Source organism: Aphis gossypii, chromosome 1, assembly GCF_020184175.1.
Source record: "Aphis gossypii isolate Hap1 chromosome 1, ASM2018417v2, whole genome shotgun sequence".
NCBI lineage: Eukaryota > Metazoa > Arthropoda > Insecta > Hemiptera > Aphididae > Aphis > Aphis gossypii.
Window position 1 is genome coordinate 51,691,874 of NC_065530.1, and position 17,735 is coordinate 51,709,608.

A 17,735-nucleotide genomic window follows, 5' to 3' on the forward strand; every position below is an offset into this window, starting at 1 on the left:
TGTTATATATTTATTTTAAAAAGTCTTAATACCCGATGATACCGTCTCGGTATCATTGAAAATTGGTCGTATTAAGGTTTAATAAGTCGCGCCTGCCTAATTCGTTACCCCCTCCTAACTACCACCCCTTATTGTACAGTTTACCGTGGTTACCGCTCTTGTATGCACACCACTCGACACGACAACACCGCCGTGGATATTATTATTGCTATCATTATGTATGGTTATATCGTACCACCTGTAGTCCGACAAAAGCCTCGAATTAGAACCGACGCGTGTTCGCCGTCATCTGCAGGTCTCTCGAGGACGTCTTATACATTTTATTTTAGTACCTTTAGTCTTTACAACACGTCGCGGTCTCGCGTTCATTCGTGCAGTACTGTGGTCCATCATCTTTGTCCGGAACGGTGATCGAGTTGAAGTTGGAAATTAGTCATAAATTTACCCATTGTTGAGTATGTATTATTATATATATACGTATGTATAATATACATATTATTTTATAATCTCACCTCGTCCGTAGTGTAAATATGTATTGTAACAGTACCTATACCGTTAATAATATAATAGTTACTTTACATCGTTTTTGGTTTCGAAAATATGCGGCATCGAGATGATCACTGTTGATTTTGTCGGTTCAATTCGGATTTTTGGTGCCGTAACTGTCGTCGACGTGTTTGTTTTAGTCGTGAGATAAAATCTACCATAAATACGAAAGTAACATATGAGGTAAACTATAACTGCTGCTTATCTACATAATGGCTATGTAAAACTAGGTACGTATACTTTAAGTATACTGCGATGCTACATAAAAACAGTGTTTTTATTGAACTCAGAAGCGACGAACTTTTAGGTTTGGTACATCATACGTCGATGAATTTATTTATATTTTTCCGACCTGTTATTTCCGTACATATATATTCTATACATATATACACATATATGAGTATATAACGTTTTATGAATTGTGCAAATAAAAACATTTAAGGCACTTAAGGCTTAGTGATTTGGACGGCACCCCACTCTCTCTCCAAGGGGTTTATTTAGATAAGTTAATATTATTGTCTTATAGTACCTCGTACCTGTATAATAATGGTTTCACATCAAATATCAAATTTATGTTATACTTTCTTATAAGTTATTAATGTTGTTATACTCGAACTGTTTTTATAAAATGTATCATAAATATTAAATGTTCGTAGTTTATTATAATTTATTGTATTTTGTATTGCTGTATTGGTTTTCAATAAGAACATAGTTCCACAGACCACAATACGAGTATTTCGATACCCTCTTTTATATTTTCGAAAAAATCTAATTAGGTCTTTAATGCCGTTCTGGACTAATACTTCAAAATTCAATTATTTATCGCATTACGTATATTTTGTTTATCGGTACTTCATAATTATTATTTTTTATTGAAACACTGATGTTGTAGATATTACACGCATTTGTAATGTATATATAACACGCATAGATATGTTTATTGATATGCGTTTCCTTATTTCCTATAGTTAATTCCCTCAAAATCAAGAAAGTTTCGAAGAATTACCCTAGTTCAATAAAATAAAACCCTATTTGAATTCAAGTTTAATAGTTTAACACATCCATTAGGTACACTATTACAGTATTACACTAACCTCAATCGATGTCGCGCTGTAGTTATACACTCAAGACTCAAAACCTGGGTACTGTACAACAGAACGATAGATTTCCTAGTTTTGTTGTTGGATCTTAACCATTTCAACTCAATCTACAAAATATCGTATAGGCAACACATAATACTAATAATTAATGATTAGATGAAAAACAGTGATTTTTTGCGTACACAAAAATATGTAATTTTTATTTTTATATTTCGATATATTATAATAATATAGACAATATAGTATAATGTTCGTGTGGATTGAACGAATCTGGCCATTGCTGGCTATTGGTCACCTACCAATATTATTATTCGAGGTTCTCGAACGCATCATAAGTGTGTAAACTGCTGTGAAGTGTGTTAGACTTAAGGTCGCGGGCGTGTGACGACCATGACCGAATGGTACGGTCGACGCACGAGAACGACAGTCGACGATGTGCTGCAGTTGGATGGCATCGACGACGTAGATTTGGGAGAGTGATGCACTTGCAAAGTGGAATGCGACGGCGGGAACGATGTGAAAGCCAGCCACCTGTGTTCGGCTGACGGGATGCACTTACAATGGACCGCAGGGTCATAGAGGTAATACACGTTGGCTCGTCGATGTCCAAGGTAAAGACCTCTACTGACCTAACTGGTCGGATGGTCTCGTCTGGATGACTGTCGGTGACTGACGTCCGTCACAACACGTCCGTTTGAAAAATATAAGGCCGAGGAGAACGCGAAATCGATAACTTACCGCTCGCGATTTGTGCACTCTGTGTTTCCTTTTTTTTGTCCATCCATTCGAACGTCCGCCTGTAATAGGGTGCCATATTGCAAAGAATTGATATTATTATAATCGTCTTTCCATTCGATGATATCGAAGTTGGTGAAGTCGGTTTAGCTTTAGCATCAATTGCCTATCGCGACATGACCATGTCAATATAATCAGTTTTATAGAAGCAACCCCAATACCCCGTGGTTTGGTTTTTGCAAAATGAAAGTTGTTAATACGATCTCTGAGCGAAAAAAACAAATAATCGTATTATTCAAATTCGTATTAAAAGTATAGTATTTTTAGACTGATAAATTAACAAACATTAAAAAGGAAAAATATAGATAAACGCTCTGGTGTATATAGTAAGTGTTGAAACTCGAAAGTAAACTCTTCATTAAATATAAGTCACTGTATAATGGATGTATTGAATTTTAATTCAGAGAAAAATCATTTATTTTACGAAGCATATTATTATATAATATAATTAGAATATATGTTTATCGAAGTAAAAAATATAATACTATTTATTTATTTATTTTAAATAAATTATTTAGTTTTTGGGTGGTATGTGGCTTGGTATTCATGTTAAAACTTTTTTATTTGGGGAAGCCCCTCTTCTTAAATATTAAATCTAAGTATTTTGGATTTGTATCACAATTTATAATATCTATAAGATTGATTTTATTTGTTAAGAAGTTAAGTTCATAAGTCTAACTAATTATTTCGTAGTCGATAGTTACGTTGTACTAGTGTCAAGTGTGACCACTATAGACTCATATATTTAATGAGTGTCATGTCCCGTTTATTATTTTAAAATCAATTTTCTTATTTTATTTAGTTTAATAATGGAAATTTGATCTTCTCGTTTGTACGCTTACGACTGACTCCATTCTATAATATGATTTTGTTACAATTTGCAACTTACAAGTTACAAGTATTGTTAACTGTTAGACGTGTAGTATTTTATAAACTTTCTATTGTTTTACTATAATAATTATTATGAATTATAGGTATTCGTTCAATTATTAATATAGTGCTGCAGGCAAATGGGAATATCTAATAAATTGTTTTACTTTTTCAGAGTTATATTTCAATTTCTATAATAAACCACTGTTTTTATTTTAATAATAAAAAAAATTTAAATAATACTATAAATCATTATAATGACTCGTTTTCAAAGGTATTAATAACTATGTTCTTTTTTTTTGGTAAATGTGAAATGTGTCGCGTAATAGGTAAATTAAATTTTTCTTTTTTTATACTTGGGGCACAACTCGACACTCGTATCAAATAGTGTACGGTGTACACTCGACCTGCTCATATATACTTCATGAGACATAACTTGACATTTACCGTTCTTCGAAATTCAGTGTATGTGTGTATGGTGTGTGTCAGTATGCGAAATTGCAAAAACGACGGCACGCGCATTTTAAAGTACGAGGTTAGCCACGGGGTTGGAATTATAACACTGTCGACGTTCATGTGTAGACGACGGTCGTGTGTGTTAGTGGTGATTGCGTTTGACAGGTGTATAACAACGAGCCAACTTATACGCATACATATTACACTCGTAATAATGTTAGTACGATATTTTATTGATTATTTTCGCGAATCAAATAACGCTCTGTGTCGAAACCCACTTATCGTTATTATAATATTATATATATATACATATAATATGGACGACGGTCGGACCGTATGTGTGTGCTCGTTCACCTAATTCACCGACGGCGGGTGGGTGCGGTGTATATATAGACGTGCGTTTCAAGTTTGCATATTTACATACAATATCGTATATATAACTATATATACACATATAAGTATATTATTCTTTTGACTGGTTTTATTATTTTCACGTCGGGTAAAAGCCTTGAACCGGAAGCGCCGTACTCATCGAACAGTAGTTTTGTGTCTAATTACTCCGATTTTATTTACCGATTGCAACGCTGTATCAAACCCTCAAATTTCACGGACGCCGTATAGGAGTGACCTGCAGGATTAAAATTCTTAGGAGGAGGCTTGTAAACTTAAAATAACCCGTATGGGTCGTAGGTACCCATAAACTCCCACGCCCTACACACCATATTATTAGATAATAGTTTAGATTCCGCGGAGCAAAACGAATAATGCTGTAGTATTGTTTTTACAACGATAGGTTTTTTTTTTTTATATATTAATGTAATATTATTGCGAGTCAGGTAAATCAATCATAAAATTTTCCTCCATAAAATTGTATATGTATCTATATCAATAACCAGTATTTTATCATATCATTATTAATTTTAACATGCATTATATAATTTAAATAATTTAATAATTATACATTTATACCTGCAGCTCATACGAATTTATTTATATTTATAACGCGAGAACAAAAATAAAAATACACTGTTTCATAATCAAATATTTGTTTTGTGTTAAATTTTAGTCTTTGAGAGATAAGCACGTACTTGTTCTCCTGCGTGTTGTAACACTACTGAAGCGCTAAAACTCAGCGATGAAAGTTATTCTTATACGTTGATGACTTATTATAGGTCCTAATCGAATACTTTTTTTTCGTTAGAAAACCATATTTTTTTAAATTTATAATTCCTAATAAAGTCGTTTTTCCATACATTTTGTCATTTGATAAAATTTATATGAATTATTTATATTACATCATTAAGATAGATACGAAATAATTATACGTTTTATTTTTGGTGTATTCGTGTTCTATATTTTTCGAGTTTCTAATAACAAAATCGTTATGAAATTACATCGGTAATCTATTGTTTTTTATCAGTAGAATACGTACATATTGTACGTATACACTATTATCAATATACTATGTGGTCGGTGTGGGTGACGGAAAATTAAAATTAGAACACAATTTGATTATTTCGTTATGATAACTCAATATGAAAAACATTTCCATTGTGGTATTGTGTCACGAATTTACTTTATGAACATTGGAGTCATATATATATATTGTAGTTTTTATAACGAATTTGAATTGTATATAATATGTTATGGACGCACGTTAAAAAAAAATCGCATGTGAATCAGGCACAAATAATATTGCGGAGAAACATCCATTAAAATATGTTAAATAAAATATAATAATAGTCAACGACGAGATAACTGCAGTGTGGTATGTGGTTTTTTTTTTTTTTTTAAAAAAAACGAATATGTGTTGTATAGATGTTTAATATTTCAAAGGATTCGAATTCGCAAAACCTAATCAAAGTCATAATAAACTCAGGGTTGAAAAGGCCAATATGTTCAGGCCCAAGAACACTTGAGCTGCGTGACCTGCAGTTATATGATATAACATAGGTAACATTAAAAAAAAAAAAACAGTGTTTGATTATTTCTTTTATTATAGGTATATTATAATATACAATTCTGGTTATAGTGAAACAATGACCAAAACATAAACATAATTATTATTGGATTTTTTTCAGTTACTTAACTATTAAAGGTTTACAGTACAGCCATATGTTGCAGTCCAAGTGATGCAGTCGTAAAATATTTAATTTATTCGAAAATAACAAAACGATAATTCTTAAGTCACGTCGTTACTCGCCATATACAAATTTATATAATTTCAGCTGTAAAAATATGTTATATGCAAGAAAATATTTGGATAATATAAAACATGCATCATATAAAATTATTTATAAAATATTAAACGGTGGAGTTTTTGTAATTTTTATTCTTAAACGATACCTACGACATAATTTTAAACATACTTACTGTTTTTTTAATTTTATATTTATCAACATTTATAAATTACTTTCAAACAGCTGCAGTTACAACTTACAACCACTTAAAAATAGCTTATTTTTTATATTTACAATACGTACCGTAAATTCATTATGCACATTTTTTGATTTCGAGGGACTGGAGAAATGTATAACTATAATTAATAATTCATTATTGAACTACTATAACGGGCAATTATGAATTTTTGTTGCATGTACATTATAATAACGCGGCGCTGCAGTCAATGCGCAGCGATGACTTCGGAAAACGTAAAAGTCATTGCGAGGTGTCGGCCGATGAACACGAGAGAACGGGCGTTAAACAGTAAGGTGAGACCGTGGTCTAATTATTCTCATGTCTGACCTATAAAATATTGTAATGTATTTACAAAATATATATATATATATTATGTGCTATTAAGGCTGTAATGAGATTTCGTCAGCAATCATATACTCGACCGCACTATTATGTATAAAAACGATTGCCACGCACCACTGTGACCCATAAACCTAGTGAGCTAGCTATAGTAGCACGCCCTAAGTACCTAAGTATACAAATAGCAAACACGCTGGGCACGCAATTCGCACATCTAATACCCACCCAACTCTGCTCTTAACCCCGTCACCGTGCCGTTACATTAAAATACCAAGTGATTTTACGTGCGCCAAAATTTCGTTTTTCAATGCTGAAAACTGAAGTGATGTACGGTGGAGGTGGTGTGAGTGGGTGACCCACTGTTTTTTACGTTGTGTTGCCCTGTATACAGACAAAAATAGACCGTTGACCGGCTAACTGCGCGATTCGTAAGAAATCGTAATAGTATGTACATTATGTGTGGCGTGGTGAACGGCGAACTTTTATGGACCATATGATACACAAAATATATTATATTTCAGTATCTATCCACTTTTTATCACTTAATATATAAATATTTTAAATACATAAATATTATGTGACTGTATAATTGTATTTTAATATTTTTTTTGTGTTATTGGTAAAAAAATATGTATCCAATCACTCTATCCCTAAAAAAATTCTACCATGACGCCTAGGCGTCATAAAACACTGTTCACCACGCCATTGCCAGTGTACATAATAAGTATCGGCACATCGTTTATAAACATTAAAACATCAGTATGTATACATACACCGTGCTATATTGTACTGTAAAAAATCTTTGTGTCTAAAACTAAGTCTCATAAATATATGATTGTTTGCTTAATGCTTACCATGTTCCTGTAATATAATACTATCTGTTTCCGTATTGAGTAAAAAAAAATATCAGCTGATGATAGTCTATATTTTACCCTCTACAGTCTACATACTATATTATGTAATATATATGTATATATATAAATATATATATTACAACCAACAATATTATTATTTTGAAGTTTCGTTTACTGTGCAACAAAACCAAAATGATCGCTCGAATGTCAGTGCACTTCTAATATTTTTTTCGATTTTCGTAAATATATCGGACTCCTTGAAATCTGTCGTGATTGTAATATAATATGTACATAATAACCATAGGTAATCCATTATCTGATTATCGTATTATTTTTGTATAATTGAATCTATGTCGAGCATTAAAACACTATAAGCTTTTCTATAAGACTATTACAGACATTCGTAATGCGTTTCAGAACGTGGTGTTTATAGACTCGGAGAAATGCACTTGTTCGATTGTCAATCCCACGGATGGTTCGGCCCCGCCGAAAACGTTTACGTTCGACGGTGTATACGGGCCGGATTCAAACACAGAGCAGATATACAACGACATCGCTTATCCTTTTGTGGAAGTAAGTAATATGCGTGTATTGTAAAAGAAAATTAGCGAAAATCGTTTCGAATACCATAATTGTCTAATATTATTATATGCGCGTGTGCGTCACCCTTTGATATGTATAGGGCATACTAGAGGGTTACAACTGTACGGTGTTTGCGTACGGGCAGACTGGATGTGGTAAGAGTTTTTCGATGCAGGGCGTAGACTCGCCGCCGAATCAACGTGGTATCATACCTAGGGCCTTCGAACACGTCTTCGAGGCAATATCTGTTACGGACGACGTTAAGTTCTTGGTGCTCGCCTCGTATATTGAGATCTATAACGAGGAAGTGAGAGACCTGTTGAGTACGGACACCAAACGGAGACTTGAGTTGAAGGAGAATCCGGAGAGGGGAGTCTACGTACACGGTAAACATGTGTTATTACTTATTATGATATTATATATTATTTTGCATAATTCTATTCGCTGCTACGCATATATCAATCTTATGGATGTCTATTATTTTAGAGTTATCACATCATGCTGTGCATGACGTTATCGAATGTCAAAAGCTCATGGAACAGGGTTGGAGGAATAGAGCTACCGGAGCTACAATGATGAACGCCGACTCTTCCAGGAGCCATTCGATTTTCACCATATCCGTGGAAATGATGTCAACGTCGCAAGACGAGGATGACATTAAGTCGATAAAGCGCGGCAAGCTGAGTCTGGTTGACTTGGCGGGCAGTGAACGTCAAGCAAAAACCGGGGCCTCGGGAGATAGGCTTAGAGAAGCCACGAAAATCAATCTCTCTTTGTCGGCATTGGGAAACGTGATATCAGCACTGGTTGACGGAAAAGCAAAACACATACCATACAGAGATTCAAAACTCACACGACTGTTACAGGTAAAAAATAATTATAAATAATTAACAAGAAAGTGTAAATGTATTAGATCAAACGTAATGAATACTTGCCCTTTAATCATCTAATCATTTTTTTTTAAATAAGTATTTTCGTTATTATATAGGATTCTCTTGGTGGAAATACAAAAACGTTAATGGTAGCTTGTTTATCGCCCGCTGATAATAACTATGACGAGACCTTATCGACACTGAGGTACGCCAATCGTGCCAAGAACATTTATAATGAACCACACGTGAACGAAGATCCTAAAGACACGATGTTACGCCAGTATCAAGAACAGATAAAAAAACTCAAAGAACTGCTAGAAGCTTCCACTTCTCAATTGCCCACAAGTAACGGCCAAAATGATATTTCCGAAAAAGAAAAATTGCGACTGGAGTATCAAGATGAAATGGTCAAATTAAGGGAAAAATATCAAGAAGAATATAACTCAAAGTGTCAGATGCAAGCAGATTTAAAAACGTTGAAAGAGAAATACGACAAAAACTTGGCAAAGATCTCGAACCAAGTAAGTATCATCTAGAGGCCTAGGGTATAATAATGAAGTATTATATTTATTAATCATTTAGTATTATTTTAATTAAAGATTCAGTCAACACTGCTTTACGGTTTTACGTGATTTAATTTCACGCTATATACAATTGTAATGACTTCATTATATTATTATATATATTATATTCACTACAAATAATCATGGTACATGTGTGTATATGCCATATTAGTATTAAAATGTAGTTTTTCTTCATTTTTAGAACGACAATAATTGCAGAACTTCATCCCCGCAGCAGATTGTCGAAAAAGCGTTGAAGAGCAATCGTGTAGAATTAAACTCGTCACAACAGGAAATATTGAAAAGGTACAATTTATTGTCGCACACTGACGCATGCCATTATAATATTACAAAGCCACTATAAAGTATTATAGTTAAGTTCGTGGTATTGTATTTGATGTATAGGTTGAAGAAACTGCAAGAGAGTATGGTTGGCGGTGAGCGAGTCAATGACAAAGAGCTCCAGGAACGTCGATTACGCAAGAAAAAAGCAGCCGAAAGACGGTTGAACGCGTTGGCGAGGGCGTTGGCTACCGTCGAGACTGAAGATGGGCCGAACTTAGTATTGGGCGTGTACGACGATATACAGGAAGAGCTGAGAGCCAAGAATGAAGCGTTGAAGAAGTATAGACAAAAAGTAAATTGCATAATACGATTATATTATGGAATACATAGACGACAGTAAAGCAGGTTATGATCTAACCGGATGAATGGGGAGACTAAATTTTATAAGTATTGGGGATTTATCAATTCCGTCGAAACATAATGGTTTTTAAAAATAGGAAAAACCGAATACTCCTGTAACAACTGTATGTTTATACTATTTATATATTTTATTCATCTGCAATTTCTAAATAAAATATTTGAAACAATTCAGCCACAAGTTGCAGTACACGTCATTTGTGTTTTATTGATTTATTTATTAAAATAATTATTACAGTATAATTAATTTTGTTAAATTTGTTAATGTATAGGTATCTAATGTAGTCAAAATATCATGATTTATAAGTTACAACGTGATCATATAATAATATGTACTTTTAACAATGAATCAATTGCCAAAACGTTTATAGACAATAAATTTTATAATATTAACATGAAATATTTATTGAGGTGTATACTGTATAGTGTACATAAACCAAATTTCATAATAAAAACAGCAGAATAGTCATAAAAAAATATAATTATGCAATTTTACAATTCCTTAGTACTAAACCTATACTCGAGTGTATCTGTTACGGTTTGTTTTTCAGCTGAAAGCGTCGGACCGAGAGGTGGCGGACATCCAGAGCGAATTTGAAAACGAGCGGACGGATTATTTGGAAACAATCAGAAAACAAGAGCGACAGATCAAACTGCAAAGTCAAATTTTAGAAAAAATCGTGCCAACGCTATCGAAAGAATGCAATTACAGGTAAAGTATATACACCTCATAATATTATATGTTCCGTTGTATTGGTCGATGGATTGAGAATTAATACAACCATAATATAAATGGTGATATTTTTCTTTCAGCAACTTGGAGAGGTTGAAAGAAGATGCGGAATGGGAGGACGACACACAGAGTTGGATCCTACCGGAGCTGACTAGGATAAAACTGCCTCCTGCTTCGGGTAAACGCTGAGAAGGGACTTTTTAGATATTTTATTTTTATTTTTTAATCAGCGATTATTTCGGGATTTGGATGGGTAGGTGCGTCGTCTTCGGGTCGCAGGCAGTCCGTTAACTCGCTGACCGCTCCGGCTAGATTAGAAAACTCTGAAAATTTGTTGGCGATGTATACGTTTCATCCGCTACAGGTTAAATTTTGTGTTATATACGATCGCGTGATTTATATTCGGCTATATACACAGCGTGTGCGACTTTTGCGCTATTTTAAATAATTGTTTTTGTTTTTATTCAAACCTGACTCTTGATTTGTATTCGCTTATTATTGGCTCTTGAACACGGTATATTATATATTTGAACTCGACAACGGGATTTACTACACCGTTATATTTCGATTCTATATAGGTACAACTTATATTTTCGGCCGCGCTTATATTCTTATACGCTTTCCAATATTATTGCGGCTTATTATATTATTATATAGCACGTCGTTTTTTGCATAAATATTATACTAAATATAATATAATAGGCACGTTAACACAACCCGTCAACGGTTCGGCGGCGTTTAGCACGTTCGAAAACGGCCGGAGGAAGATGTCGTTGGGCATATTCAATACGCTCGCCGGTCTATCGTTTGACAAGTCTTCCAGTTCGGACAGCAGTCGGCGGTCGTCGTCACCAGATGTGCCCGTCATTTACGATCAGGTGAAACGGGCGCGCACGCACGGTAGTTAAGCCATGCTATCATTTTGACAAATTCACAATCACGTTTTGTTTGAACAATTTTTCAATTTTAATACATTGTATAGCGATTGTATATATCGGAAACTGCTATTCATGTTACGCGTGGCCTGCGATCACTGGCACTACGCCGCTGTATCAACAGTTAAAACCCGTATTTATTTAATATAACATAATGTTATTTTCACAATTTCAGAAGTATCAGAAATCGGCGGAAGACGATTTTGCAGGCAATTACTTTAAGCCGAAACGAGCTACCGAGTTGCTAATACAATCCCACGGAGAGTCTGGTAGACCGTTTCATAAATGGAAAGGTACCTAATTAGAAAAAGTTACAAATTTGGATTAAGATGAGGATGCTAGTTAATGGGGACGTATAAGCAGAATTTTATTTTTTCAGAGAATGGCAGGTCTAAACAAAACTTTTTTATTCGCTCTAACCATGTATAATATAAATACGTAATATTTTCATAATTTTTTATTAGTTATACTTAAGTTGGGCAAATTAGTCTTTTTTCAACTATAGATATTTTCAAATCTGATCTAACTGATCTAAAACAAATAGACGTATTGGTTTAAATGTAAACATTTAGATGTAAAAAAAAAAGAATCCATAAAAATATAACCTAGTATCTAATACAAATTAAAACATATTATCAAAAAAAGTTATTTATTTTATTACAACAAAAATAGATTAGTATTAAAAAATAATAAAAAAAATATTAAAAATATTAAAAATATTATATTTTAAATGTTATCCTACATAATATTAATTAAGTGAAATATTTTGGATGATTCCACTTAAAAATTACTTATAATGTTAACTAAAACTAAAACACAATGTTTACTTGGAATTACCTAATTTATTTCAATTAATTAATAATATTATACTTATAATTATACATAACATTTTAATTATAATATTTTTGATATTTTTGAATATAATAACATAATACCTACGTATAAATAGTTTTTTTTTTAAATATATTATAGTACCTAATTTAATTATTTTTAATTTTTATTACTAATATTTTCAATGATTTCTTTGTTTTACGTTCAAATGTTTCGACGCCTAAACGGCTACGTCCATTTTGTCCCTATTAGTTTTAAATCTAGCTTTAATGGACTCAAACACCATACCAGTGAAGTACACCACTACACCAGTCATAAATGATTGCTATATAATTATATTCTCATACATAGTTCTAATACAATTTTGTTATTTTTAATAACGAATAAATGTATTAAGATTATTTAAGATTATAAAATAGGTAATATAGTGTAGGTGTATAATAATGAATATCTATGTTTTCTTACTAATATAATTTGATGGGTATTTTAATTTTAATACTAGTTATAGGTAAGTATTTTTAAATTGTTAAAATAATTTGTTCATCTATAATTACATATATTTAAATAAATGTATGGTATATTATGTTTGATACAAGGATAAGACAGAAATAACCTGCAATACGTTTTTTTAACATAATCGTAATATTATGTCATTTTATTGAATAAATATTATTTATCATGCATATAATTATAGAAATAATAATAATAAAAAATGTTTTATTATTACAGGACACAGACGCGTATCGCCAGAAAATATAGTTAAAAAGCCGACGAAATTAGAATCTCTTCTACCAGTTATCGGCGATCGAAAATTACAAAAAAACACTTTGGATAGAATTTAAAAAAAAAGAGTTCCTAAATATGAAAATATCATGATGTACAAAAATAAAATAAATAATATTAAATTGGATTGATTCTTATGTTTTCCATCTCGTAAACTGTCGACCAAATGTCATCTGCCAACAGTCTAGGTTGTTCGAACGCTGCGAAATGTCCACCTTCCTTCATCTCTGTAGCTCTGACTAGATTTACGAATTTACGATTCAAAAGTTTCTTCAGTGATAACATCATCGGTATTTCGTTCGGAAAAATAGCACAAGCTGCTGGGACTTTAACTTTGGCCCTAATGTATATAACACAATACGAAATAAGAATTTATTAGTTTATAATACAAACATTTAGGTAATGTAAAATACATATGTACAGTGATGTACTTACAATGTGTGTGGAAGAGCACGATATTTGTTGCTGGCGTATTCCGAGTACAGCCGCATCGCCGTGGTCATGGAATTAGTCACCCAGTAAATCATGACATTGTCTAATAGTTCGTCTACTTTGAACTTAGACAGGCCGCCGTCTGGTAGAGATTTGTAATCCGTAGATGTCCAAGTGGAAAATTTTTCTAGAATATAAGCTGCTAAGCCGACCGGCGAATCGTTCAAAGCGACGCCTGCACGAATAATCATAGATAAGACATTTAGTTAAATTTTAGAGGAGAGCTCAAATTTTAATAGACTAAAAGTTCGTTTAAACACACATCTTATTAACGTTTTCAAATAGTTTTGTCATAAATATTAGGTACCTATCTATTAGTGCTGCAGTGAATTAATTACTAATATATTATTAATTATTATATTACTAAATAAAATGATTATATTATATAATATATTATATAATTATGGATACATATAAAACCATTGCAGGTTTTTTAAGAGATGTATAATCCATGCAAAACGATATGAATATTCGGCAACAATTTAATTGACAAACGTGTAGGTACTATTGTCTATAAATAATTATAAAATTAACGATTAAATGATTTTTTTTTAGGTATCTATTAATGAAATATCAAAAATGTTTTGAACTTTTTAATTTTTACTTTTTAAACTAAATAAATTTTATTAAATATGCACACTTAAATTGTCTCCTATATAATATATTAGGCAAATAATCCACACAAGGTACGTAATAAGGCAATAATAAGGAATTATTACTCAAATTGACTTCGATAATTTGAATATTATATCACTTTAAAAATAATCAATCATTCAAACATGGTGTGCTGTAAAATAATAATTGTCAAGTACGTATTGAATTGTTTGGGGATTGTTTATCTCTAAACTCCTTTCCCCAATGAGTTACGCTTAGCGACTATGCTCATGTTGATATACAACGACTAATACGGTAAATTATAATCATGTATAGTACGTTTTTACGTTTTTAAAGTGTCAATAATATCGTAGGCAAAATAAAAAACACACCGACTGTGTCGGGTTTGGTCATTTGCAAATGCATGTATCCAGATTCTTCGAGGAAATCAAAGAACATCTTGCTCAATGGATAAGTTCGGGATTTTTCAGCCTCGGAGCTAACGATTAACGAAGGCCAGTACGTTCCCAACGCCAATCGAACGTAATCACTCAGTGTCAAAGTAGTAACCGCACACATGTTTGAATGCATGCCGTAAACCCTATAAAATAAAATTAGTAATAATCAAATATATAAAAACGTAGATATTATGATCGAATAAAAAATGTAATTAAATTGAAAGAAATACATTTATTAATGAGTAAGAATGTAAAATATATTTATATTATGATTTATGCATGTGAATAAGTAATATAAAAATGTTAAAAAATAGTCTGCAGTCAAATTGGAAAGAAATGGTAATTATATGGATATTATAATTAATATGAAATTATTAAAAAAAAAAAAAAAATACTTAATATTAAACGTAACATAATTGTTCAGTAGAATACAATTATAAGTTAGATACCTACTTTTATTAACAACTTTATTTTTTTAATCGGTCTTAATACTTGAAAGTAAATAGTAATAGGTTACGAGTATAGTGAGAAACGATTATTATATTTTTATTATTATACTTGCCATAATTTGTCAATAAAATTATAAAATAATGTTAAGTTTAGAAATCTTTACTTTATATTTTTGGAAAACGATAAAAAGTGGCACTTAATCTTAATGATCTATGTACACTATACACAATGCAGGGCGAATCTCTCACCTGTCGGGAAAAATCTTCGAAATTGCTTCTGTTATGACCGATCCCCAATCGCCACCTTGAACGTAGAACTTTTCGTGGCCCAACCTCTCCATGAGCTTGACGAAAATTTGACCCATTTGCGCTGGACCCATGCCGGGCCGTGCGGCCGCGTCCGAAAACCCGTAACCTGGTAACGAGGGTGCTATCACTTCAAACACGAAATGGCGACCGGCGACCGGGGTGGTCAACATAGGAATGATTTTATAAAATTCGACGATGGAACCAGGCCATCCGTGCAACATAAGCAGAGGTATTGTCCTGGTCGAAGATCCTACAGGTGGCTTCGCGTGTATGAAATGCAAGTCCAGACCGAAAATGTTGGTCTTGAACTGCGGCAAAGTGTTCAAGTATGCTTGTCTAGCTGTCCAATCATATCGGTTCGACCAATGGTCAATGATTTTCGCCAAGTGATCGCTATTGAAGCCATACTCGAAATTCACACTTCGCAACGGCTTTACTAACGGTCTGGCGTTGGAGAGTCTGTGCTTCAAATCGGCGATGACCTACAGTAAACGCAAGTAGATTACATTTATTAAAAACAGCTCTGTGATGATTTCGTTGAGTTGCGGTTATATCAAATTATGTAGAAAAACGGTTTTAAGAAGTCATGTCTTATGATTAATCAGGACCGATGAGTTAAGGATAAAAAAACAAACTTCGTATGGAAAACACAAATGAAATAAAATAAGAAAAAAATCCTAAAATGAGACATAATGAAAATCATAAAATATATTTCAAGTAAAAAAAGTCAAGTATTTGTTGTAACGTTTGATTTAACTTAAAATGCTTTCAAAGTTTCTAATTTTGGTAATACACTAATTTAGTTGTAATAAAATGTAATCAATAAATATTTTTAACTTAGGTTTTTAATAATTAAATACAAAAGCGATTCAATTTATATTCTGCCAATATTTGATCTGGTCATAAGTCGAAGGTCAAGTTATGGAAGTGGCTGAAAATTATTTTTTTATCGTGTATACTAAAATTAATCATAAATTAATAATAACAGTTTAAAGTGTGTGTATATATATACTTAAATAAAAGTAAATAACTAAATAAGTAGGTAGGTATTAAATTTTTTAACTAATTGCCATAGTTTCAACAGAAGTGGATTTACTTTTGTGAACTATCATCTTAATATACAAAAGAAGAAAACTTTCGTAAAAAACCATCATAACATATCGAACTTTATTTTATTAAATATTTTAAATTCGGCACACAATAACATTATATTGTATAATATTATAGTATAGCTATCAAAAATAAAGTATTAAAGTATTTGAAAGTTTTATTAACTGCAAAATCTGTGTTCAACATAAATGCGAGTGGATAGTGAAATCCAGACATAAATTATGTGGATTAACGAATTTCCTACATCATTGGTTATTTATTAATTTCAAACTTAAGGGTAAAATTAGAGTCTACATTTTACAGCACGATTTAAGATAGTTATCCAAAATTGTGCTTCACAGTCACGCAACGCTTTATAAACTATTTATCCAATACATATATATTAATAGATTGTAAATCAAAATTAAATTATTTATAAATTTTAAAAGTTATAGTAATATAGATTATGTAATATTAGGATCAATAGGAATCCATTACTTACTTACGCATGATACTAGAATACATATTGTGGTTTATTATAATTTATAATATAGGTACCTAATTTTTTTTTTTTAATGATTTGTGTATATTATTCGGTTATAGTTAACCATTAATACCGTAAAATAATTACTTATAACGTATAGTATTGAAATTTCACGATCTCACGTACTTCGGTCGTGATGTTTATAAGGAACGGTCGGACTTCTTTGGCGTTCTCAGAGTTTTTCGTCTTACTGGGAACGGCTCCCCAACATACGTCCTCGGGCATTGTTTCCGGCTCCACGATAATATCGACGACATTTTTCTGATAAATGACCAGTGCAAATGCGACCAAAGCAGCCAAAAAGTATTTTAATTTTCCCATTTTTCCAGCGTAGATCGTATTGGTGTACGTGTTTCGTACGCTGCTGGCAGCACACTGCAGCGAAACGTGAACATACGCGACGAACAGCGCCGGTCGTTAT

General features: G+C 32.2%; 2 protein-coding genes across 8 annotated transcripts; one reads left to right on the top strand and one right to left on the bottom strand.

The window, feature by feature from the left end:
- The first annotated feature begins 8 nt into the window (after window positions 1-8).
- Window positions 9-13,506, top strand: LOC114131897 (osmotic avoidance abnormal protein 3). Of its 7 annotated transcripts, none has more exons than XM_027997232.2 (13): window positions 9-455; window positions 6,391-6,478; window positions 7,796-7,951; window positions 8,061-8,346; window positions 8,447-8,826; window positions 8,949-9,353; window positions 9,598-9,701; window positions 9,801-10,032; window positions 10,649-10,809; window positions 10,911-11,008; window positions 11,533-11,708; window positions 11,941-12,058; window positions 13,326-13,506. In XM_027997232.2, exons 2-13 carry the CDS (start codon window positions 6,404-6,406, stop codon window positions 13,436-13,438), a joined length of 2,304 nt encoding a protein of 767 aa, XP_027853033.1. In that variant the 5' UTR covers window positions 9-455; window positions 6,391-6,403; the 3' UTR covers window positions 13,439-13,506. The 7 variants fall into 7 exon arrangements, 5 of the variants coding, with proteins under 5 accessions (XP_027853033.1, XP_050053897.1, XP_027853036.1 ...); XM_050197940.1 differs by lacking the exon at window positions 9-455 and adding an exon at window positions 1,920-2,227; XR_003593031.2 differs by lacking the exon at window positions 9-455 and having other exon boundaries at window positions 5,989-6,478; window positions 11,533-11,730.
- Window positions 13,206-17,735, bottom strand: LOC114131898 (juvenile hormone epoxide hydrolase 1). The gene is made up of 5 exons (XM_027997236.2): window positions 17,441-17,735; window positions 15,622-16,163; window positions 14,858-15,066; window positions 13,815-14,046; window positions 13,206-13,719 (listed from the first exon to the last, which is right to left on the bottom strand). The coding sequence occupies exons 1-5, from the start codon at window positions 17,633-17,635 to the stop codon at window positions 13,497-13,499; spliced, it is 1,401 nt and encodes a 466-aa protein (XP_027853037.2). The 5' UTR covers window positions 17,636-17,735; the 3' UTR covers window positions 13,206-13,496.

What these genes read in the sequence shown, in the direction of transcription:
- LOC114131897 (XM_027997230.2), top strand. Translation starts at nt 6,347, where the DNA reads ATGAATTTTTGTTGCATGTACATTATAATAACGCGGCGCTGCAGTCAA. An exon ending in TCGCTTATCCTTTTGTGGAA is followed by an intron (nt 7,952 to 8,060) that starts GTAAGTAATATG and finishes TGATATGTATAG; the next exon opens with GGCATACTAGAGGGTTACAA. An exon ending in CAACAGGAAATATTGAAAAG is followed by an intron (nt 9,702 to 9,800) that starts GTACAATTTATT and finishes TTTGATGTATAG; the next exon opens with GTTGAAGAAACTGCAAGAGA.
- LOC114131898 (XM_027997236.2), bottom strand. Translation starts at nt 17,635, where the DNA reads ATGGGAAAATTAAAATACTTTTTGGCTGCTTTGGTCGCATTTGCACTG. An exon ending in TTATAAACATCACGACCGAA is followed by an intron (nt 16,164 to 17,440) that starts GTACGTGAGATC and finishes CGTTTACTGTAG; the next exon opens with GTCATCGCCGATTTGAAGCA. An exon ending in GACCAAACCCGACACAGTCG is followed by an intron (nt 14,047 to 14,857) that starts GTGTGTTTTTTA and finishes TTATTCGTGCAG; the next exon opens with GCGTCGCTTTGAACGATTCG.